This window comes from Planococcus citri, chromosome 3, assembly GCF_950023065.1.
Source record: "Planococcus citri chromosome 3, ihPlaCitr1.1, whole genome shotgun sequence".
Taxonomy (NCBI): Eukaryota; Metazoa; Arthropoda; class Insecta; order Hemiptera; family Pseudococcidae; genus Planococcus; species Planococcus citri.
In genome coordinates, this window is record NC_088679.1 from 15,830,413 (window position 1) to 15,854,827 (window position 24,415).

General features: G+C 35.4%; 1 protein-coding gene across 1 annotated transcript in view; it reads right to left on the minus strand.

The window, feature by feature from the left end:
- Nucleotides 1-24,415, minus strand: part of LOC135841264 (nephrin-like) — a 1,354,679-nt gene that overhangs the window by 1,087,706 nt on the left and 242,558 nt on the right. The window contains exon 2 of the mRNA XM_065358143.1: nt 6,328-6,372. Coding sequence (XP_065214215.1) covers nt 6,328-6,372 — 45 coding nt within the window. The remainder of the gene's footprint in view (nt 1-6,327; nt 6,373-24,415) is intronic.

Here is a 24,415-nt window from a genome sequence, read left to right on the forward strand (position 1 = left end):
AAAAAACGCATGCGATTCAGCTAATTCAGCCTGCGAATAGCATGCGTAAAAGTAAGCGAATAGCATGCGTAAAAGTAATGTTACAGCATGTAAAATAACAGGAAAATTGAAAAACATTGAAAAAATTTCTGCCCAGGGTGGGACTCGAACCTGGGACCTATGGTTTCCGACTTTCCGCGTTACCTAACCCACTCGGCCACTTTGCCGCTTGCGAAGTGAAGAGTTATTTCCACATAAATGCTTCTGCGTTGTGAACTTAATAAATTTTAAAATTTTTCTCAAGTCCAAAAAGTGTAAACGTTTATGGGGAAATAACTCCACTCTTTGCAAGCAGCGAAGTGGCTGAGTGGGTTAGGCAACGCGGATAAATTAATGTTGCGGGTCCCGGGTTCGATTCCCACCCAGGGTAAAAAATTTTTTACAATTTTTATTTCACTTGACATGCTATAACATTGCTTTTATGCATGATAATCGCAGGCAGAATCGCATGCTTTTTTTTGAAAAACGTCCAAATTCACGCATGCTTGTGCTATGCATAAAAGCATGCGTTTTAGCATGCTGTCTCATAATTTTTGTCAATAGGGTATCTATTATAAGATTGTACTGTACGAAAGAAATAAATAAAATGTATGTATGTATGTATGTATGTATGTAAAATGCAAATAAGGTTTTCATTTTTCAACAACCAAACCAACACAGAAAGTGAGTTTTTGAACGTCATAATTTAACATACCTAATTCATAAAGAAAATATGAAATGTGAAATGTCCAATATTGTAATTTTTTCAGTAAATGTGAATTTTAATTTTTGATTGAAAAAATTAAAATTAAAATAATAAAATTAATTAAAAATTTTAGTTTTAAGCACATCTCAATTCTCATCCATCTTTTATTTTCGAGATTTGTTAGTTTAGTAAGTTTTTAATTCATTACCTATACTCCTCTTTTACTCCGATGTTTTGCATTTTGATGGAATTATAATCTCATACCTACATAAATCAATAATGTTCAGGTATCGAAAAATTGGTGAAGAAGATACCTACTGTAAACGTGCAAGTAGTTCAAAGCTCAATGATTATGGCGGAAGGATTATTTCAAAATTTGGTGCGATCTTCCTTAATGTAAATCGTTGGACAAAATCAGCGTCCTAAGATTAGACTGGAATCGAGAAAAAGACTTATTAACAATTAAAAAACTTATTTTAGATTCGCCTATTATTAAAATAACAAAAAGAAGTGCTTTGAGTTACGCAGCATTGATCTAAGACCCTCTTGGACTCGTAAATCCCTGTGTACTCAAGCTACGACTTTTATCCAGTCATGCTGGAAAGAAAATTTTAAATGAGACGAACCTTTGAGTGCAAATCTGATTGCACAATTAGTAAAAATTGTTTCAGACCTCGTACTTCAATGGTTAGAGAACGACGATACCAAGCCCAAATTTGTAGAAAATAGGATAGCAGAAATTAGAAAGGTTCCAAATTTGGAAATTAGACATGTACCTGGAACTGAAAATCCAGCAGATTTGACCACTCGTGGTACAAATCCAAAAAATTTGTTCAATGACGACCTTTGGCAACTTGGCCTTCTTGGCTTTGCTACACAGACCAGTGGTCTTCGACTCCGGAATCTGCAAACATTGTTCGTACAGCTATGCTAGCAATAATTCCGATCGAATACAAAGGTGTACTCGCCGATGAATTTGAGAAAGAACATGCTAAAAGTTCGTGGTCTCATATTGTCGAAGATTTTAGGCCTTTGATCGAAACAACAGCAGTTCTTGATCATACGGATGATATTAGTCAGAGCTATCAGCCAAACTCAGGCAATCGTTACCCGCCTGAACAATACCGCCAACCATACGATCAACCACCGCCGCAAAATTACTCCGAATACCCTCGGGGTTCGAACTATCCGAATCGTGCGAATCAACAGTCTCGTAGGTCCAGAAGACCACGTAGAAATCCAACATCCTATTAAAAAGAAAATAGGTAAAAAAGAATAGAAAAATAATAAGCACGTACTCATCTACTCATATAACGTGCCTGCGAAATACTCATTAAAACACACACACACAATTCATGCACGAAAACAATAATCATATTAATATCTCATCTAATTATAAGTAATTAAAAAATACACACTAAAAATAAGAAAAAACTCATCTCGCCTAGTGCTAATTTGATTGGAATCATTCATGAAGTTCATTTTAAAATGATTAAAATACTTACCAACAAAAAATTAAAGTCAATTCACGTTGATCGTTGAAATTGAACTAATCTGAGTTTTCTCCGTTCTTCTGTTTCAGGCGAAGAAATATGTAGAAGAAATTATTATTTATTTAGCAGAAGAATTAATTTTCCTGGAGATCTCATTTAATTTGAGCTACCAGAAACAGAAACCTTTTTCAGTTCAATCGGTCAATACACAAGTACCAAAATTTAATTCAGTGCTTACAATTGGCCTTGCAACCTAAATCAGATGGCGCTACGGTGCCTGATATCGATGACTTCTCCAGACTTCCTGTTTTTGTGTGTTGCTGTTGTTGTGTTGCTGTCATTTATCAAGATGTTATCCATATTTGCTGTGTTTACCAAAGAAGTGAAACAAGCTGGCTGTGTATTTGCTGTCAAAATAGAAGAAGCTTGGCAGAAAATGATTCATGGCAAACAAGAAGAAGAAAACCCTCCTCTAGAAGGTGTGTTTACCAAAGAAGTGAAAGAAGCTGGCTGTGTATTTGCTGTCAAAATAGAAGAAGCTTGGCAGAAAATAATTCATGGCAAAAAAAGAAAAAGAAAACCCTCCTCTAGAAGGTGTGTTCACCAAAGAAGTGAAAGAAGCTGGCTGTGTATTTGCTGTCAAAATAGAAGAAGCTTGGCAGAAAATGATTCAAGGCAAACAAGAAAAAGAAAACCCTCCTCTAGAAGGACATGATCTTCTCCATTTCAACGAGTTGGTGGCCCATTATGCGAACTCGCAAGCTGAAATGAGAAGAAAAGGCAAGTTTTATTTAAAAAACTCTGCTTTGGCGGAGTCTCTTGGTATATCCATGGTACTCGTAAATACCAGGGGATCTTGGAGATGGCAGTTCCATCAAGCTGAACAAGACCATGACTATGATCGTTTATCTGCTTTGAAAAAATATACCTTTTCTGCTATGAGCCTGAGAAAGCATATCAAGAATATCTCAGAATGGTAGAAGAAATGACTTGGTAAATCTCTGATTTACAAATTCAAAACGGCCCTTTTCAGGGCCAACAAAAATATTTCTTCTTAATATTGTGGTCAAACACTGCTGCCTTAGGGTAAAAGTACCTAGGTATTTCGATTCTAATTCGATGGCCTTTTTAAAAAAATGAAAAAGGTCATCTGACAAAAATGGACATAAAAAATCAAAAAAAAATATGAAAAGTCCAAAAAATTTTTCACGTTTTGAATCACTCGCGAAAAACCTACCTTCTCAAGGGTGGGTAGAATATGGTGGCATCTTGGGTACACTTGTGTGCCTATAAGAGCCGCCATATGCTACCCACCCACAAGAAGTCAAAAACATATCTCGGGAAAGACTCAAAATTTTAAAAATATTTTTTTGGATTTTCTATTTTTCATTTTCATTTTTTAAAAATAAAATTAAAATAACCATACGTTCGCCTGAAAAATCAAAAAACAAATGGAATAATCGTAATAACACCACGAACAAAAATTCATACCAACGGAAAGAAGAACCATTTGTTTTTGAACCTATCTACAAATTAAACGATGATGCTTATAAATTAAGACTGGAAGGAAAATCCACTTTGAATATACAAGGAAAAACAGTACGAGAATATGTACTGGTGGACAAATCAAATTATTGGAACATGATGAGAGTACTTCTGGACAAATTAGAATCAAAATTACCCGCTTATCTCGAAGGTTCGTATGTCGATCAAGTCCTTTACTACAATATCATTGCAGCGAAGTTAATATTCAAAGGCGGTAAATCGAACATTGCGTATTTCTTCCAAAACTATTTATTAATCGGCGATTCGATGCCATTTATTTTAACTTTTTAAGTTGTTTAAATAAGACATTTTTTGTTCCTTTGAGTTAATTTTTTTATTTATCTATCATTAATTCCTTTTAAATGGTATAAAAAAAGTTGTAGATTCCATGTGATAATTTTTGCAAAATAACGGTTTAATTTTCAGACAATGAGAAGGCTCCATTCATTTAACTACTACAAACGACCTGCTACTTTTTTTTTCTATCAACAGTTTTCAGTTTTTTTTTACTCAAGATCGCGTGTACGAATCTCGAAAATAATTAACCATACCGTTGGAAGAGGGGAAAAAATTCCTTTCCAATGGTATAAAAAATATTACAGGTTTCATGAGCTAGTTTTCGAAAAATGAAAGTTCATGAAAAATATTATGCTATTGGAAAGAGGATAAAATTTCCTTTATTAAGTATATGTAGTATCAAACTCGCCATATATCATAGCAAGCAACTTGGACAACATCTTGATAAAAAGCAACACATCTATTTATTATGCACATTATATTTTTTAATGTCCGAACACACGTGTGGATCGACGACACCACAACACTAAAAAAATTATCGCTGGGTAAATTTCATGTCAATTGAGTGCTAAAAAAATCGAATACTATTCTGTCTAATTGGCAACCTTTTCTGTTTTGTTATGGGAAAAAAAGTAGGTAACTAGACCCAAGTACAGGGGGCAGGAAGGTGTGGGGGCAGTGTGGTTATTCTCCGGACTAATTCCCTGTGTCTTGCTGTTCTTGTTTCCAGTTCTCTTAGGAGGTCTTGGAGCAGGAACAGGGGGCATATGTAATGGTCAAGGATATGGCCACACTGCCGGTTAAACTCCCCTACCCACCGGTTCAATTGCAATGTACTCTTGCAGCATTGCCGGATACACGTTCCTGTGGTAAAATTATTATGTTCTCGACCGCGATACGCGAGTGTTGTGGTTTAAATTTGGTCAATACGTTAATCCTCGGCAAATGCGATTATTTTCTGTGAATAAAACGTTTATTATTACTTGCGCGGTAATTCGTTACTTTATTGAGACATTTCTGATTATTTACAGAAAGGTAAACCATACCTACAATCCTTTTAGACCCTATGGATGCGAAGACTTTTACAGTCGATTTGATATGGTAATAATTAGAGACTGGAAAATACGTGAGTCACTTTCTCTACCTGGTAAAAGATACGTCTTAGTCTCACAGTATCATTTAAAATTCAATTGAAATTAATTATTAGTTGGAATATTTCACGAATTGATCTAGATTTTGCCTGGAATTTTCATTTCATCTACTATGTAATACAAATTCGAAACTCTGTCAAGAATTTTCACACGGAATTTTTTTTTTCAACATTTATTCCATTGAAATTTATCACGAATTCGTTCCTAATTTCAATCTGAGATTTTTGCAATGAATTTTTCGAAAATTTTTCATTATGGTCATACAAGTAGGGTACTATAATTTTTTTAACTTTATTCTGCTAATTCTCGGAATCTAAATTGTCAGCTTTAAATTAGGTACTTAAAATTACCACATGTCCTAAAACTATAGTAGCCCAGCTGGAAATCCAGCTAGATGAATTAGAGCCAACCGAATTAGTTCCTATCGAAGCCAACTATCATAGTTGCCAGCCTCAAAAGATAGATAACAAAATGTGCAATTACCGAAACGTTCCCTACCTAAGTATCTCAGTCGTAAAACTAAAACCGCGTTACCAACATTTTCGGTCTAGAAATCAATTTTTGGATTTTTGGTAAATTTCTAGGTTACAAACATTCAATTGTTTCCATAAAAAAGCACCATCTGATTTAAAACATCAAAGACAAAATACAATTCGGAAGAAGATTCTTCAAAAACATGCTTAAAATAATACATAGAAAAAGAAACGTTAATTCGGCTGCCAATTTTTTTTTTCAAAATAAAACAGCGAAGGGAGAAAAAATTGATCAATTGGAAAGTACGATTATGATACTCGTTAGAGAGGTACCTCTACCTATGCAATGCTGAAAAAAAAAACTGTTTCCACAAACCAAGTTAGGTACCTATTTGTTTGAAACTTTCTTCACATATGCAGACAGGTACTTCTTGTACTTCAAATTTCGTTGGTATAATTCTGTCTCAAAATCGTGCAACCAAATAAACCGAATAAACCATTGCTTGGGGAGAGGGGCATGCACCAAGAAAAATTCGATATTTAGCGTGATTTTTAAGCAATTTCTCGTATTATTCGATTATTTAATTAAAAGCGAAACACAAAATTACAGTTCGGAAAGAACTATGTTTGTCTCCATCACTTACCAGTAACATCATCAACTTCCTGCGTAATAAGATTTGCATTCAAATCTGCAATAAAAAATATGAATATTTTAATAGAAATATTTCAACGGTTCTACCGAGAAAAACTACGAAACAAGGCAAAAACTACATAGTAGCATCAAAGAAGCGCAAACATCTTTTCAATAAATAAAAATGATGAAATTGACAATTCAATGACGATCACATTTATCTGTAAACGAACAATTATTAGCTTGAAAAAAAATACCAATAGCGTAGTAACTCACAAGCGATTTCAGAATACCTCAATAAAAATGCTGGAAAGATATCTCAAAAGTGGAAAAATAAATTTTGAACCCGACGAAGTGTAACTGTAAATGTGACCCGCATCCCTAGGGGGGGAAGAAGGGGAATTACTACTAGGAGGGGATCTCAAGTTAACGTGATGTTTTCAACAATGGACTGGTCCAACATTCAATCTGTCTAGTCTGTCAATGTACGCTTTACAGTGAGGTAGGGTTGTAGGTAGATTGGGAACGTTAATAGGTAGTCAAATTTATAATACAGGGTGGACAGAAATATCGGGTACTCCTAAGAAAGTTTTTCATTAAAAATATAGGTTGTCATTTGGCAACGTGAAATAGATGCATATGATTGGTGAAATGTTATCTCTCCAGTCTAACAACCAATCATGTGCTACCATTATTATCATTCACTGTGACCAACCGAAGTATTTAGCAGAAAACTTTTTTAGGGGTACCCGATATTTCTGTCCACCCTGTATATGTTAATAGGTAGGAATTGTATTAACGATACCTTTCTTTGCGAATTCGCGTTAATTTATTGTGTTAAATTGTTGTGCGTTGTATTCGTGTAAATTGTGTTAATTACATACAGTTTGTCTGTTATGAGTTTTCATTATTTCCGTTACTTCGCGTCTGAGATCGAATCATCAGGTAAATAGGTATCAAGTTGACCATTCGCGAGCTAAGAGTCTAGTTAGGTACCTATTTGGGACGAATATTGTAATCGTGTACAAAAGTTATTCTAAGATAGGAGTCGTCTTTAATTCACTTCTCAGTGGCGCCCAAACGCGTGTGTCTCCTCGTGTGTCCTACTATTCGCGATAAGTAGGACAGAAGAATTCTTCCTTACGATCAGAAGATGAGTTCCGGAGGTACCGAAAAGCCCACTTACTCTGGAAAATCAGTAATTTGTTTATATAAGAGTAAGTGTTTTAATCCGGATCAAAATGGTAGGAGACAATCATTTTGACCAGTTTTAATCTTATTTTCAAGTGAAATAGGTAATACCTACTTAGGTTTTACCTCGTATTATATGTAAATATTCGTTATATACGAGTAGCTAGGTATAAATTTTCGTGTATATTTTATTGAAAATTTTAAAACCGAGGATTCAATTACTGACGGAGCAGCTCGAAAGAACAAAGCAGCTACGTCATAAAATTTTGAGCACGAATCGAAATTTATTTTTGGGAGATCTATATGTATATTATTACTGATTTTGGCAAAAATTTCGATTTGGATAACGAAATGGGTGATGGTAAAACAGATCCACCTATGGGTGAAAAAACTGTTGAGAACCCTCCAGGTGCTACGAGTGATTTGAGTAAAACTACTGGTGTACATACAAGACCTCTTCCACCTAAATTTGACAAACCATTCGAACAGTTGTTATTGGCAGAAAAATATATGTATACTGAAACTGAATGGATTAGATCGACAAGAAAGATGCTAGAAAAAAGATAGACGAAACAATAACTGCAACTCTAAATACTCATTCTACTGCGTTACAAACGCGATTAAGTGAGCATAATTCGTTGAAAAATGAGTATGATGCTTATACGCAACAAAATGATATTACTGTAGGTACTTTACAAAATGAATTTAATATTGAGAGGCCACCGCTTGACTACCAAGAAGACCCAGACCCAGATGATGCAGTGGTGACCATCTGCCATCACTTCTATCATCGTAGGTGCACCTACGATGATAGAAGTGATCCACAACACATGTGTTGTGGAGATCTTAGCTACGAGACGGAGCCTTTGTACAGCTCATAGTTGCGATGCGGTCATCAAAACAAACGAATTGTGGCGTGTGAAACTGCTCAAGGGACATGTCCTAATGGTTAATGAAGAAATTGAAGTGTTAGACGAACGAGTATGTGTTTGTGAGGAGAATTTAGAAGGACGTATGATGGACTTGACGTTGAAAAGGGATCGTTATTAAAAGAGCATTATGATAATAAATCATCACTCGTCACAAATGGACATCAGTCTTTTCAGTGGTTAAACTTGACATGAATTTTTCAATAAATTTTTAAATATTAAATTCAATCCAAAAATGGGGGAAAATCAAAATCTCGCCAAACGAGCAGTTCTGCAGCCTCCAGCAGAGTTCTGAAAGATGAAATTTTCACAAAATGTTACCCAATTGAGTTGAAACGCAGAAAAACGTAAGGTAGGTACCTATACGTTTTTATATACCTCAATTTTTCCAACATGCTCAGTCGATTGGAGATGGTTTCAAGCCATTCTGTGGAATTGATTAAGTATTCAAAAATCGATCAGAGGCTCCAGAACTACATTCCAAAATGGTTCAAAAAATACGATTGTATGGGGTGAAGGATACGAAGATAGACTACACGGCGAATTTCAGTGTTTTAGGTCAATTTGGTAAACTTTTGATTTTTTTCCTTCATTTTCGGCTCAAATTTGATTTTCAAAAATTCACCAAAAATCTAAAAATCATCTTTTGCACCTGAATATTCAACGTGATTTTTTTTGCGTGCTCTTTCGATTCACCTTGGTCTGGTTCAAAAAATGTTCCGCCAATTGGTATACTTGCCTCGTGAGAAATTATGATCAAAGATGAAATTACAATAACGTACATCCATCTTACTACATCACCCAATTACAGAACAACACAACCTCAGCACCGTTTCCGCATGGTTATTTCTCATTACAATCCCGGAAACATGTACAGAAATTTCAACACTCGTCACTGAACAGCGCTACATCAAATTGAAGAAAAGGAAAAAAGAACTCGAAGTCACGTGTAAGTTTACAGTACTAATATCAAACATAATACCTCGCCACCTATACATAAGCCAATTAAAAACCCAGAATCAAAACGCAACTCCACTTTTCCAAAGTACCAAACTCCGAAATACTATTAATCCTCCCAACACGTAAAAAACGAAAGAGACGATGATAAACGCAAAATCTCTCTAACCCTCTCACATCCTTACCCCTTGCAACTTTTCAAATACCCGAAAAACGATGTGCTAATTAAAAGACGTATACTCTATAGCCAGGACTGTAGGTAGCTCCACGCAGGTAGGTATATAGATTTTCACAAAATTCATAATACTGTACCATATAATATAACTTTACGGTGCGTTACAAGTTATACTACACTACATCCAGAATACATTTTCATATACATAGTAGCATACAGCAAACAAACAAAAAGAGCACGAAAGGGCACAGACCTTTCAAATTTACGTAAATATTTATCCGTTTCCTACCGTAAACCCCTGCTTTCAACCCCTTTATCCTCTCTTTCGCAACGATATCTGCGCTCGCATATACGTGTAAAGGTAGAGAGAGAGAGGTATACGTATTAACCTTTCCATATTTTAATTTAGCAACGAAAAATCTACTGTTCTATATTTTATAAATTTACACGTACTCGTACATAGTATAGGTATGTCTGTGTACACAGACACACGCACACACGATCCTTTCGACATTCGTATTATGTAAAACACATCGAGCAGACAGGTACCTACATAGCTATGTATATAGCACAGAGTTGCGAGAGAAGTTTCATCTTTTAAAACATTTAAAATCAGCAACAGCTAGAGCCAGAGCAGAAAGCATTTTCAATACTTTGCTTTGTGTATGCGTTATCACCCCCCCCCCCCCCCCGTAACACAACTTTCGTTTATCGCTTCCTTTCACGTCATTCATGAACTGTGTAAACTGGAAAGTGGAAGTATTCGAAGAATAAATACATACATCATCGTTGGCAATCGTTTAAACGTATCAAAGTCGCGCTCTCAAAGAAAAGCCTATTTCGAATTCGAGTATAGAAATCATTTCCGACAACTTGTTCCGGAAAATTAATAGGGATTTGAATAGAGTTCATTGAAAAGCTAAACTGAAATCAAGGACGAAGAATAATATTGATTTCTTTCATTATTGTGTAAAATTTTAATTAGCTAATTTTATGGTTGAGAAATGGAGCGGAGTAGTGAGATTTTCAGCTTGAGGCAAAAAAATCAATCTGAGGAAGTTGGTTTTCCGTTACAATTTATTCTTTTTAAAAAGCTCGTCAGATTCGAGCAAAAGAAAACAATACACCTGGACTACTTGACAGCTATTCGCTGATTGCACGATGGTTTTTGCTTCTTGCTAGGACTGGACGGTTTTTGAATTATTCTCCAAGGTTCAAGGCTGGAAAACAGAAACTGAAAACTCCGACTAAAATTTTCATCAGTTTTCTGTCTTTTTTGGGACATTTTTTTTTTGCTAGTTTGATTCTTCGAATTCAAACTTGGAAATTTGAACTTCCTTTCTTCCAACTCTCGAGGCTCGAATACAACATGGTCGAACGTCAAAAATTCAGCTCAAATACAGGGTGTTCCGAGAATCAGCTGCCAACAATTCAACTGTGAATAGTACATACTAGAGGAGACGAAAAAAAAACATCATTATGACTGGTTGCCTATCTTGTGAATAATTAGAGGAGCCACGTGCTTTGAAAATCTCGAAATTTACTAATTTTGAAAAAAAATCATCAAAAATAGATAAGGAAATGTTTGAATCATTCAAATGATGCCCATAAACCATAGTATAATCGAGTGAACGAACAAAAAATGTTATTACGACGAACTGCCTATTTTCAAAATCGAAGGGACAAACGTAATTCAAAATTTTCAAATTTGGATGCTTCAAATTTTGAAAATTTCAAAATTTCAAACTGTGTTTTCACCTTCAATTTTGAAGATACGCAATTCGTCATAATAACATTTTTTTTCGTCCATTTGAGCACTGTGAGGTATTTGACTTCATCAACAGCTCCATGATATTCGAGTGGACGAACAAAAAATGTGTTATGACAAATTGCCTACCTTCAAAATTGAAGGGGCAAAGACAATTTGAAAATTCAAAATTTTCAAAATCTAGGGCACGACAAATTTGGAAATTTTGAATCAAGTTTGCCCCTTCAATTTTGAAGATAAGGTCATAATGTCATTTTTTTGTTCGCCCACTCGAGTACTATGGGTTAAGGGCATCATTTAAATGATCAAACATTTCTTTTTTTTTCAAAGATTTTTTAAAAATGGTAGGTAAATTTTGAGTTTTGCGAAGCACGTGGCACCTTGAATTCACAAGATAGGCAACCAGTATTCCAGGATCACCCAGTATACGAATTTTTCAGCAATTTATACGAAGTAGCCAAGGAATATGAGCCTGCACAGACTAAAATTAAATTTTAATACCACCTGAAGAAGATATTTTAGGTGAGATTGTTCACATCGAGTCATTTTCACGGCGACGAGCGCGACGAAAGGAAAGGCGAGGTGAGCGTGTCTGGTACCTCGGACAGTGAATCGGACTCATCTTCGAGTTCCAGTTCCACGTCTCTTCCGAGTCCTCGGACAATACAGATGCGTCCGGCTCTAAGCGAGTCCCGAACAGGCGTTTGAGCAGCGAGAGAAGTGCAAAGGACCCCTCTAGTTGCCCCCCGACGCGGCCTAATAGCCCGGAGATCGAGCTCTCGGTGAACGATGCCGAAATTCCGACGGACGAAGTCCAAGACGAGTCTTCAATTGAACAAAACGCGCCGGACGCCGCGGTCGAAGTTCTGCCGATACCGGCGAAAGAGATTTCTGCCCAGCCTGTGGTGACGCCGCAGTTACCGACTCCCGAGCGTTTGAGCGTTGAGGTCATCGGACAAAAAGAAAACATCTGGGTCGATGCTCCGGTTACCCGACGCAACTTCACCCAATACATTGCGGCCAAGTCAATCGTGATCGACGAAAGTCTCCCGACAGCAGACCAACAGCTGTACCAGAAGGCCGGTCCGCGGATGTTCTGTTTCTCGCGTTGGACACGTGAGGGAGTTAGGTACTACATATACCCTCAATGGTTTTTTCCCACTCTGGGAGGCCTTATCACATGCGATCGTCCACGAGCCTATGAGGCACGACTCAAGGGAGGCCATCGAATGGCGGTTCCATCCGCTCGCTGGGAGCAGGGTGCCAATTTATGCAGTACAAAACAACCTAAAAGACGAAATCGGAGTCGTCCCAACCTGCGTCATCTTGTCTATGGGACAGAAGGGTCTGGATGCAAACCAATACGAGAAAGTGACGAGAAAGATGTCTTCGTTCCTCGGCGACCTGTACTTGCGAGGATGCCGTCATATTATTGCGCTCCCACTCATCACCTACGAAGGTTGCGAACAGGAAAGGTATGAGATCAACGAGTGGTTACGAACCGAAGCCACGCACAAATTTCCGGGCCGATTCAGGTACGCAGTTGAAGTCGTTCAAATTGTCGAAAGCTGTAAGCCGAGATCGAAAGATACCGGTCTTCCGTACCTGAACACGCACCAGCACTACGAAATCATTGCCAAATTGGCAGAGATCACGGCCGAAGAAAGACGGGTGGATGAGAATCGTATCGAAATTAAATAGCTGCATTTAAAACTTAATAAAAGTTATACTGTGAAATGTTGGTGGAAAGGGGCTAGCAGACGATGATTTGTGCAATATTTTATGTTTATACTATAGGCAAAAATGTCTTTTAGTTGGTAACAAGAACCGTCCAGGGAGTAAAATTGCGCAAATGTTTCGTAAGAAAATATTTTCATGCCGTAAAAGTAGAGCGCTGGATACGACAGGACGTCATCGACTTTTGGATGGACGCAACTGGCATGCGACCCGAATATGAGATGGTATGATTAAAAGCTCAAAATATTACGATGAAAATATTCAGTAACTAATAACAACTTGTGCTTTTGGAATAATCCTCATGATTATTCCTTGGAATAAACTCTGAAGTATAACTGTAAAGTAACGAAGTACAACGAAATACCTATAGTAGGGAGGGAGAATAGGTACCTATGATAGGTAGGGGGTACTTAGTGTAGTGTAGGTTGCTCTCAGTTGGTTCGGTCTAGTCTGTTTTTATAACTAGAGTAGGAACGTTTTAATATTGTTAAATATCATGTTGTATCGGTTAAATATTGTTTGTCAATTATCTGTGCGAATTCGCATAAATCTGTTATTTCATATACAAAGATCTAATTCGTTTGTTAAAGTGAGATGGTAATAAATTATGTAGCATTGAACTTTGGAATCGATTATTTAGTGTATGGAATTTATTGAACGTATTCGTGGTGTTTGATTAACATTGAATGGAAAGGTAAATAACAGTTAGGTAATTAGGAGTCTCAAAATAATAAGTACATTACGTGAATATACCTATCTGGTTAATCATTGGGCAAATATATTCTAGTCTTCTGGCTTTCTCAATCTTAATAAACGATTTACTTCTTTTCAGTTCAGTAGAATCTAAATCGCTTTGGAGACAATTTTGTAAAGTGAAAAATAGTTTGATGAGTAACTTGAGGAGTCCCAAGCCTTCCCTTGACCATTATCAAACATTTGAAATTTAATTATTCACTTAAATTCATCAAAATTGCTAACTCAGTTTTTTTTTTTTTTATTTAACCAGGTCTGTGGTTCAGTAAAAGAACCTATTTTGTTGGCGATTTTAAATGAATTGAAGCGATTAATTGAATTCTGACTATTAAAAACGGTCGAGAGAAAAGGCCTAGGCTTTTTATTAGGTACACATAAACCATTTTTTACTTGACAAAATCGACTCCAAAGCGATTTGGGTTCTTTTACTGGACTAAGTCAAGCGTACTCTATTGTATGGTGCTCAATTGTAACTAATGCTGTTCGCCGATTGCTCGAAGATTTTTGCTAATTGCTCACTGGATGTTATCAATTTATTCTTCTAGGTTTAGGGCTAGAAAACAGAAACTGAAACCTCCAACTGTAATTTTCATAAGTTTTCAGTCTTTTTTTTGCTAGTTTATTTTTTCGACTTGAAGTTTGGATTTCCTTTCTTCCAACTCTGAACTCTCAAGGCTCAAATACTACAACATAGTCAAACGTCAAATCCGCACTCCGCAAGGCAATTTTTCGTCTATTTTTTCGTAATATCGTGGTTTTTTTCAAAGAAATTTTATTCTGCAATATAGTTTAGCCAACGAAACATCGGCTGGAAGTCGTTTAGAAGAGAACCTTGAAAGTGGTGGAATAAGTATAGCCTGCAGTTCCATACAACGGAGTCGAAAGATGGTCTATCAGTCCATCAGTACAAAGCTCCTAAAAAAGTAGAGTGATTTCGAAACCCAGGAGGAGAATATCATAATACCGACCCACATAATCACGACTAGCATCAGCTGATTGCAAGATAGTTTTCGTTTTTGCCCACTGATCGCTTCAAAATTATTTTCACAGGGTTTAATCGAAACTTAAAACTTGAAAAGCAAAATGTCAAGTTCGAATTCTACTGAATATTCTATACACACCTTTTAAAATGAATTTAATACCTTAACTTATATTAGCCCATACAATATCCAACACTTGGAATTGAAAATTTTTGAGTTTTGCTCATTTCTCTTAGTTGGGGTACCACTGTAGTTCTATACTTTACTAGAGACTAGAGTCTCGAAATAATGGCAGAAATAGATTCCAGTATGGTGAAAGAACAATTTCACTGCTTAACAAGTTGAATTCGAAGTTTGCATTCTACCATCCCTTTCACCCAATCCCTATTTGAGGCTTCGAGACCAAAATGAAAAAAAAAAAGAGTCGTTATGAGGTCTCAAGAAATATTTTATGGTTAAGAAAAATGGAGCAGAGCGAAGATATTTTCAGCTCGAAGCAAAAAAATCAATCAGAGAGATCAGCAAATGAACGAGATCCAAAGAATTGCTCTATTCTGTAAAAAATTTTGGCCAACAAAACATCCTCCAAGAGCTGTTTAGAAAGGCAATCTCAGACAAAAAATGTTTAGTAGTGAAAATTTTATGAAAAGCTAGCCGATTGGTTAATTCGCAACAAGAATGACTGTACTACCAGGTGTTCGGATTCACTGATTGCAGGAGTATTTTTGCTTTTTGCTCACCGGTTGTTTTTAAATTATTCTCCGAGGTTCGGGGCTAGAAACCAGAAACTAAAAACTGATAATACTACAATAGAAAATATGCAAAAGCTGAAAAATGTTAACTCTAAATGGAATTTTCTTCAGATTTCAGCCAATCTAAACAATTTTACGGCATTTCAACAACTTTGCAAGCAATTTTTGCAAAATTCAGTTGAAATAAGGTTATACATAATTATGCACTAATTTTTTCACCAATTTATCATTTCCATCTCTTTTTTTCTCAAGTCCTGCTCAAATTGGTGTGTTACAATAATGGCAAAAATTACACCCACACTTCAAAAAGCAACACTTTGAATTCAAAATTTACTTGTCTTTCATCACATTTTTAGATTGTCCAGTTTTGGGAAAATTGTGAAAAAAATGCAAAAATAAAATTCAGCGTAATATTTTCATCATAGGAAAATACAAAAAATCTATACTGAAGGCTCTAAGGGTTTATAACCACCATCAATCAATATGAAACCCATAAATAAGATTTGAACCGAATTTCAGCCTTTTATCTCAATTTGATCGCATTTCGAGTTTTCAATGGAAAACCAGACAATTTTGATTTTTTTTCAAATTTATCAAAAATTATTTAATAATTGAAATTTGTTTTGGTTGTGCATTTTTACGTGCTTTCTTGACTCTATTTTATGTGATCCGAAAATTATCGGTTGTTCGGGACTCTTGGAGTGGGGAGGGGGGTCGAAGCAAAAGAGTTCGTCTACAGCGGAAAATACTTCAATCCGGCTCTGCTGAAATTCAAGTGGAAACATAATATTATGGTGAAAAAGCAAATACTTTGGGAATCCTTTATCTAAACACGTGCAAATGGGCTATCAAAATCAAGAGAGCTGATTTTTGGCAAGTGTGAGTAAACGAGCCATTGATTTTCGACCAGTTTTTTAAAAACACGCGCAAATGCCGTTTCGAATACAGCTTACCAGATCTAAAACGAGAAGACTGTGATGTAAGTAGGTAATTCTTTTATTTTCAAACCAATATTGATTGAAATCGTCAATGATGAACATAGATCTTTCATCTATTTCTGAGAAGCATTTTGGGACCACAATTCTATTCGAGAATATCTAGAAAATACATACATTTTGAATTAAGCGAACACAATAGGAGGTAAAAACCTTTTCCATTGTTCAATTTTGAAAAATCAAAATTTACTTTCAAAGATTTGTACCGGGAGGGGATGCGCCCACAGCTTCCACCATAAGGGAAGATGTGTACCTCGGAAGTGCACACACACCGTCTATGGAAACTTCCATAAGGCAGTGCCATTATTCTGTTGAAGCAGTTCAACGAGGCACTTCCTAGTCTATGAAGTTGCCATCTGTAACAGTTTTATATTAGCCCTACACGCATATAGTTATATTACTCTGCTCGCGATAGGGAACTTGTTTTAGGCTTAGGCCACATACATTATTTGTCTAATGATTTAGTAATTAGTTTATATCTTATGTAATAAGTACGTATAAACAATTACAAATGCGCACATAATCCTGATATTTGAATCGTTCTTACGACACTGCATATTACTCAGAACTCGCATTTCTGAGTGGCGAAGAGAGGTCTCCTGTCTTCAACTAGTGTATTTGGTGTATTTGGAAGAAGTCTACACTTTATACAAGTACCAGACCACCCCCCCCCCCTCAGTAACAGATTGTATTAAATTTATTTCATTTATAGAAGAGGCAGATAAGCGAACACAATAGGCCATAATAACCTTTCATTTAGAATTTGAAAATTTCTTGTAGTCACGTTTCTCAATGACCCATTGTGTTTGCTTTTCTGACCTTTTTATAAATATAACACAGATTTTGGAGAGCGTGTGTAGACCACAACAATTCTACTTAATTACCCTCCAAAAATATCTTTGTTGTCCTCTCCATATTATTGGTAAGTAAAATTCATTTTTTCAACTATTTGCTTCAATTTTCTTATTGTAATTATGTACCTAGGTATTTGGAAAAAAAATTATTAAAAAATTGATCAAATTATTTAAATTAATAATAACAATGAAATAAAATTTAGAAAAAAATGAATCATACTCAATAATCACTTATTTAATAATTATTTCATCATTATTAATTTAAATAGGTACTTAATCTAAATTTTTTTAAACATATGTATTTTTCTTCAAATCATCACAATTTGAAGAAATTTTGAAATTATTTTTTTTTCAAATTCAATTGTGTCATTTTCATGCATTTAAATTTGAGTAAAAAACACAAATATGGCAACCATAACTGGTATAGGGAAAATGTTTTGGCTAGTAGTATACATCGACGATATCGTAATGAGATTTACAAATATGGAATCCATATTAGAGAAGCCCTAAATGAAGCGGATTCTCGTGAAGACAAGAACAAATTCAGACGACGATACAGTTATGAGCGAAGACAAAATTCGATTAAATGGAATATTATGGTGGTGCAAATGAAGACAAATCGTTAAGGTAAGTAATCCTTTTTTTTTTGCACCAATTTTTTTTATCGAAATCTTCGATAGTCTGAAATCAGATCATAATTCAACCAAGATTTTTTCACCACCTGCGCTGTTCGTTTAAAAATCACCATTTCATTTGGATTAGATATACTTAAAAGCATTGCTGCTATTTTGTTTCGTTTGGCCCCGAATAAGAATATCCTCCCTATCTTTATCATAATGACATGTTTCTTCTTCCGTCTCTCTCACCACCACACCGCGTTAGAAATCTTCAAATAGGTAACTCAATTTCGCTACTATTCAAAGAACACAACAAAGTGTAAAATGTTCAAAAAAGGCAGACGACAAAACTACTCAGTGGTCAATATCTTTTGGATATTTTGAAGATATATTAACGGAAACCAACTTTGTCACCAAACGAGAATTACCACCATACCTTCAGAATCCGGATGATTTCGTACGAACTATGAACTTTCCATACTCGCGACCAAATTCACCTACAAAAGACTATTAAAAACGGTCAAGAGAAAAGGCCTGGTCCTTTTAATAGGTACACATCAAACCATTTATTACTTGACAAAATTGACTCCAAAAACTATGTTTATTATATACTCAAAGATCATAGGATCAGCAAATGAACGAGATCCGAAGAACAATATGACTTTATTCTGTAATCAATTTTGGCCAACGAAGCATCCTCTCTAGGAGCCGTTCTGGAAGAGAGCCTTGAAAGAAACATTTTCCAAAAGTGTAATAGCTACCTACGTAGAATCAACTCTCTGCCAGCTGTTCGCTGATTGCACGAACGTTTTTGCTCATTGCTCACTGGACGTTTTCAATTTATTCTTCTAGGTTTAGGGCTACAAAACAGAAACTGAAACCTCCAACTGAAATTTTCATCAGTTTTCAGTCTTTTTTTTGTTAGTTTATTTTTTCGAATTCAAACTTGAGAAGTTTGAACTTCCCTTCTTCCAACTCTGAACTCTCAAGCCTCAAATACTACAACATAATCAAACGTTAAATCCGCACTTCGCAAGTCAATTTTTCGTGTATTTCTTCATAATATCATGGTTTTTTTCACAGGAATTCTATTGTGCAATGTATTTTAGCCAAGGAAACGTCGTCTGGGAGCCATTTAGGAAGAGAACCTTGAAAGTAGGATTTTCAATTGTGGAATAGGTAGCCAGTTCCACACAACGGAGTCGAAAAATGGTCTATCAGTCCATCAGTACAAAGCTCCTGAAAAAGTAGAGTGATTTCGAAACCCAGGAGGAGAATATCGTTGATACCTACCCACATAATCACGACTAGCATCAGCTGATTTCAAGAAGGTTTTCGTTTTTTTCCTACTGATCGATTCAAAATTATCTTCAAATCAAATCAAATCAAAAAACTTTTATTGGCACGTAATATACAGGTAAGCAATTACATATACAAATGTTCATCTCCGATGCCAAGCCCCCTGTCGAGCAAAAGTCTCCTTCAACCGAGCCCATTCGACCCGATTATCCGCTACTCTCTCGAAAAATTTATGTTTTAGAAGATCAGTGATATCATCCGTCCACCTCGCCTTCTGCCTTCCAGGCCTTCTTATTCCAGTCTGGAACCAGTGTAGCAATTTATACCCCCATCTCTCATCCTTTACCCTACTAATATGGCCTGCCCATTCCCACTTTTTTCTTTTACAATCAAACACTATATCAGTTAGACCCCTAATTTTATTATAAATTTCTGATGTTCTAATTCTTTCCCTTCTCGACACCCCTAGCATTGACCTGACCATGGCATTCTGTGTTGTCTTTAGTTTTGAGATTAGACTATTTGTGAGTGTCCAAGTCTGAGATCCGTAGGTTATAGTTGGTACAACACAGCTGTTAAAAATTTATTTTTTATTTTTTGTAGAAAATTGACCCTTCAGAATATGTTTTAAGGACCAAAATTTACCCCAGCCCCTTGCTATTCTATTGTTGATTTCTTTTTCCATACTGTTTTCTAGTGATATGACTTGGCCAAGGTAAACAATTTCATCAACTTTTTCAATATGTTGTCCCTCAATTTTGACTTCTTCCAGGGAAGTACATTTGGACATAATTTTTGTTTTTCCCAAGTTAATCATCAACCCTGCCTCCCTACTTGTCTTTGCTAGGTCCGATAGCATTATAATCAACTCTTCAGGCTTTTCAGAAACTAAGACTATATCATCCGCAAATCGTAAATTATTTAGAAATACCCCATTAATTTTGACCCCCATACCTTCCCAAGATAAATTCCTAAAGATTTGTTCCAGAGCTGCACTGAATAGAATGGGAGATAGAGGGTCCCCCTGTTTTACTCCTTTTTTAATGTCAAATAAATCACCCATTATATCAGTCTTAATTTTTGCTTTCAATTGTGTGTACATTTCTTGAATTAATTTAACATCAAAGCTCCTGAAAAAGTAGAGTGATTTCGAAACCCAGGAGGAGAATATCGTTGATACCTACCCACATAATCACGACTAGCATCAGCTGATTTCAAGAAGGTTTTCGTTTTTTTCCTACTGATCGATTCAAAATTATCTTCACAGGGTTTAATCGAAACTTAAAACTTGAAAAGTAAATATCAAGTTGGAATTCTACTGAATATTTTATTACGCACCCGACTTGCGACGTTTTTAGATTTTAAAATGAGTTTAGGCCTAATAACTTTTACTAGCCCTTACAATCCAACACTTGGTATTGAAAATTTTTGAGTTTTGCTCATCCTCGTAGTTGGGGTATCACTGTAGTTCTGTACTGAAGAGACTATACAGTTTCGAAATAATGACAGAAATTAATAGATTCCAGCGTGGTGAAAGAACATAATTTCATTTCACATGCTCAACAAGTTGAATTCGAAGTTTACATTCTACCATCCCTTTCACCCCCAAGCCCTATTTGAGGCTTCGAGACCAAAATGAAAGCAAAAATGAGTCCTTGAGGTCTCAAAGAAATTGTAGGTATTTATGGTTAATAGATAAATGGAGCAGAGCGAAGATATTTTCAACTCGAAGCAAAAAAATCAATCAGAAGGATCAGCAAATGAACGAGATCCAAAGAATGGCTCTATTCTGTAATAAATTTTGGCCAACAAAACATCCTCCAGGAGCTGTTTAGAAAGGCAATCTCAGACGAAAAATTTTTAGTAGTGAAATACTTATGAAAAGCGAACCTATGGTTAAATTCGTACCAACAATGACTGTACTACCAGGTGTTCGGATTCACTGATTGCAGGAGTGTTTTTGCTATTTGCTCGCTGGTCGTTTTTAAATTATTTTCCGAGGTACAGGAGTACAAAAAAGAAACTAAAAACCGATAATACTGAAATTGAAATGCAAAAACTGGAAAATGTAAACTCCAAAAAAATGGAATTTTCTTCAGTTGTCAGCCAATTTAAACAATTTTTTAACGTTTCGACAACTTTGCAAGCAATTTTTGCAAGATTCACTCGAAATACTTAAGGTTATACTAATTTTTTCACCAATTTATGAGAATTTTCAGTAAGTACTCGTATCTAACAGAGAGGTCAATTCAACAACAACTTTTATCATCATTTCTGCATTTTCAACAAATTATCATTCAATTTTGAGAATATAAATTAATTCTTGGTAATTGCCTTGATAATTTTTGGTCAAAAGGATGACTTTTTGATCAGTAAACTTTAATGACCTGGGGTGATCTCCTTGAAATTTGGAAAGCAATACGAGCTTCCTTTAGGAGTCGTTTAGAAAAAGAACCAGTTCCATTAAACGGAGCCGAAAGGTGTGGTCCATCAGTAAAAGCTCCAGAAAAATTATACACAGATTCCGCCGAAACTTAAATGGTACTCAGCTAGTACGTGCATTTGTATGTAAGATCAACTAATTGCCAGAAGGTTTTTGCTTCGTGCCAACTGATCGCTTCTGAATTATTTTTACAAGGTTTACCAAGTCGAAACTTAAAACTTGAAAAAATGCTTAATTTTCTCCCGTTTCGAGAAATTAAAAAGAATCGCTAAAATTAAATATCGAATTTGCTATTGCAAAATCACAATTACTGATTTGTTTGTTTGTGCTTTTTGTTGATGGTTGTTTTTTATTTGAAAAACAAATGTCAATTTTTAAACGTTTTTAAATTTTTAAATGAATTCAATAACTTTTATTAGCCTCTACAAATTTTAGAGTTTTGCTCCTTCTGTTAATGGGAGTATCACTGCAGTTTTGAGTCAAAATGATGGCAGAAAATGATTCCAGCGTGGTGAAAAAGTTGAATTCGAAGTTTGCATTCTACCACCCCTTTCACACAAGTCCTCTTTGAGGCTTCGAGACCAAAATAATAGGAAAAAAATGAGTCCTGGAGGTCTCAAGAAGTGTACTAATACTTGACATGCTGAATTCTACATTTTCGTCCTGCTCCTCAAATTTCATTACGACTATTGAGCCAACGCACAATGAACCTAGAAAAATGAATGGTTTCCGAATGGATGTTTACTGGAGAGATTTTTATTTTAAAATCTTTATTAACACCCCAAGAGGATGGAACGAAGTTCAAATGTGTAATTTTAGTATGGTGTCAAAATCAAGAATTTTCAGCTTGAAAAATAAAAAAATCAAAACTCAAAACGTTGAATTGAAAATATTTCAGTGTCACCTCTTCCTTTCTCCAAGCCCGTTGTTTCGAATTTAGGGCTAATATGAGGGGAAAAATAGCTCTCGAAGGTGAAAAAAAACAATGCATATTTCAGTACCTCCTCAATAAGTTAAATTTAGAATTTTAGTTGTGGCTCTTCCTTTCCCAAGTCCAGTTTGAATTTTTGAAGAAGGTGAAAATCGCATTCTGTTGGAGAGGTTTGTTTTTGGAAATCAAAATTCGTAGAATTGCAAAAGTAAATACATTTTCATTGATTGTAATGTTTACTTTCAGGAAACAGACGAATTGTGTTCGAATGAAAAATCAGCTCAAGCTAAAAGTCCGATGATTCGGAATGACTGTGCTGATATCTCTATAAATAAACCAACAACGTATATTGTACGAAGTCGCAAACGTTTATTTTAATTATTACCTTACGAATAATTTGATATGCTTAATCATACCTAATTGAAATTAAACATCCGGTGAATCAGAATGACTGTGATGGTACCTGTTTTAGAAACCAACCTGTTGCACTAAGTCGCAAATGTGTTATTATTTTTTAACAATAGACCTACAACTTGTTAAGTTTAATCATATCTATAATTCCAATTTGAAAAAAATTGTTTGAATATTTTGTGTTTTTCATCAGATTGTCATTTCGCGTAGGAAGGTAAGTATAATATTTATTGCACAATTTCTATGGTTTTTAACACGGAATTTGGATGGTACGATTTAGGGCACCAGTGGTACGATTTGTGAAACCAGTTTCCTAAATCGTACCACTTTCAGAACTTTGCTAGATTGTTTCTAGAAAATTGGTTTTGATAGTTGGGGATAAGATTCATACGCCATTCGATGTACAAGATTGCAGGCTACAATTTAAAAAAAAAATAATCAAAAGAGTGAAAATAACGTTCTCAGGACCCAAAAAACTGAAAAGTGGTAGGTACGATTCAGATGGCAACCATAACTTACGTAGTAGGTATAGGGGAAATGTTTCGGCTAGTAGTAAGTAATCCTCTTTTATGCACCAATTTTTATCGAAATCTTCGATAGTCTGAAATCAGATCATAATTCAACTAAGATTTTTTCACCACCTGCGCTACTCGTTTCAAAAATCACCAATTCATTTGGATTACTTAAAAGCATTGCTGCTATTTCTTTTCTTTTGGCCCCGAATAAGAATATTCCTATCCCTCCCTATCTGTATCCGCAAACCAAATTCGAAATGTCAAGCATGACTATACTACCAGGTGTTCGGATTCACTGATTGCACGAGTCTTTTTGCTTTTTGTTCACTGGTCGTTTTTAAATTACTCTCCTAAGTTCGGGGCTAGAAAACAGAAACTAATAACTTATAATAGGTACTGAAATTGAAATGCAAAAACTGGGAAATATAAACTCTAAATGGAATTTTCTTCAGTTTTCAGCCAATTTAAACAATTTTAAGGCATTTCGCAAGCAGTTTTCGCAAAATTCTGTTGAAATAAGGTAATACTAATTTTTTTACCAATTTATGAGAATTTTCAGTATCTAACTGAGGGGTTAATTCAACAACAATTTTCAATTATTAACTATTTCGGCATTTTCAACAAATTATCATTAAATTTTGAGAATTTTAGGTCAATAGGAATGACTTTTTGATAAACTTAATGACCTGGGGTGAACTCCTTGAAATCTGAAGAGCAACACGAATTTATTCTGCTATGAATTCTGGCCAACGAAACTTCCTCTGAGAGTCGTTCAGAGAACTAAATCCATTCAA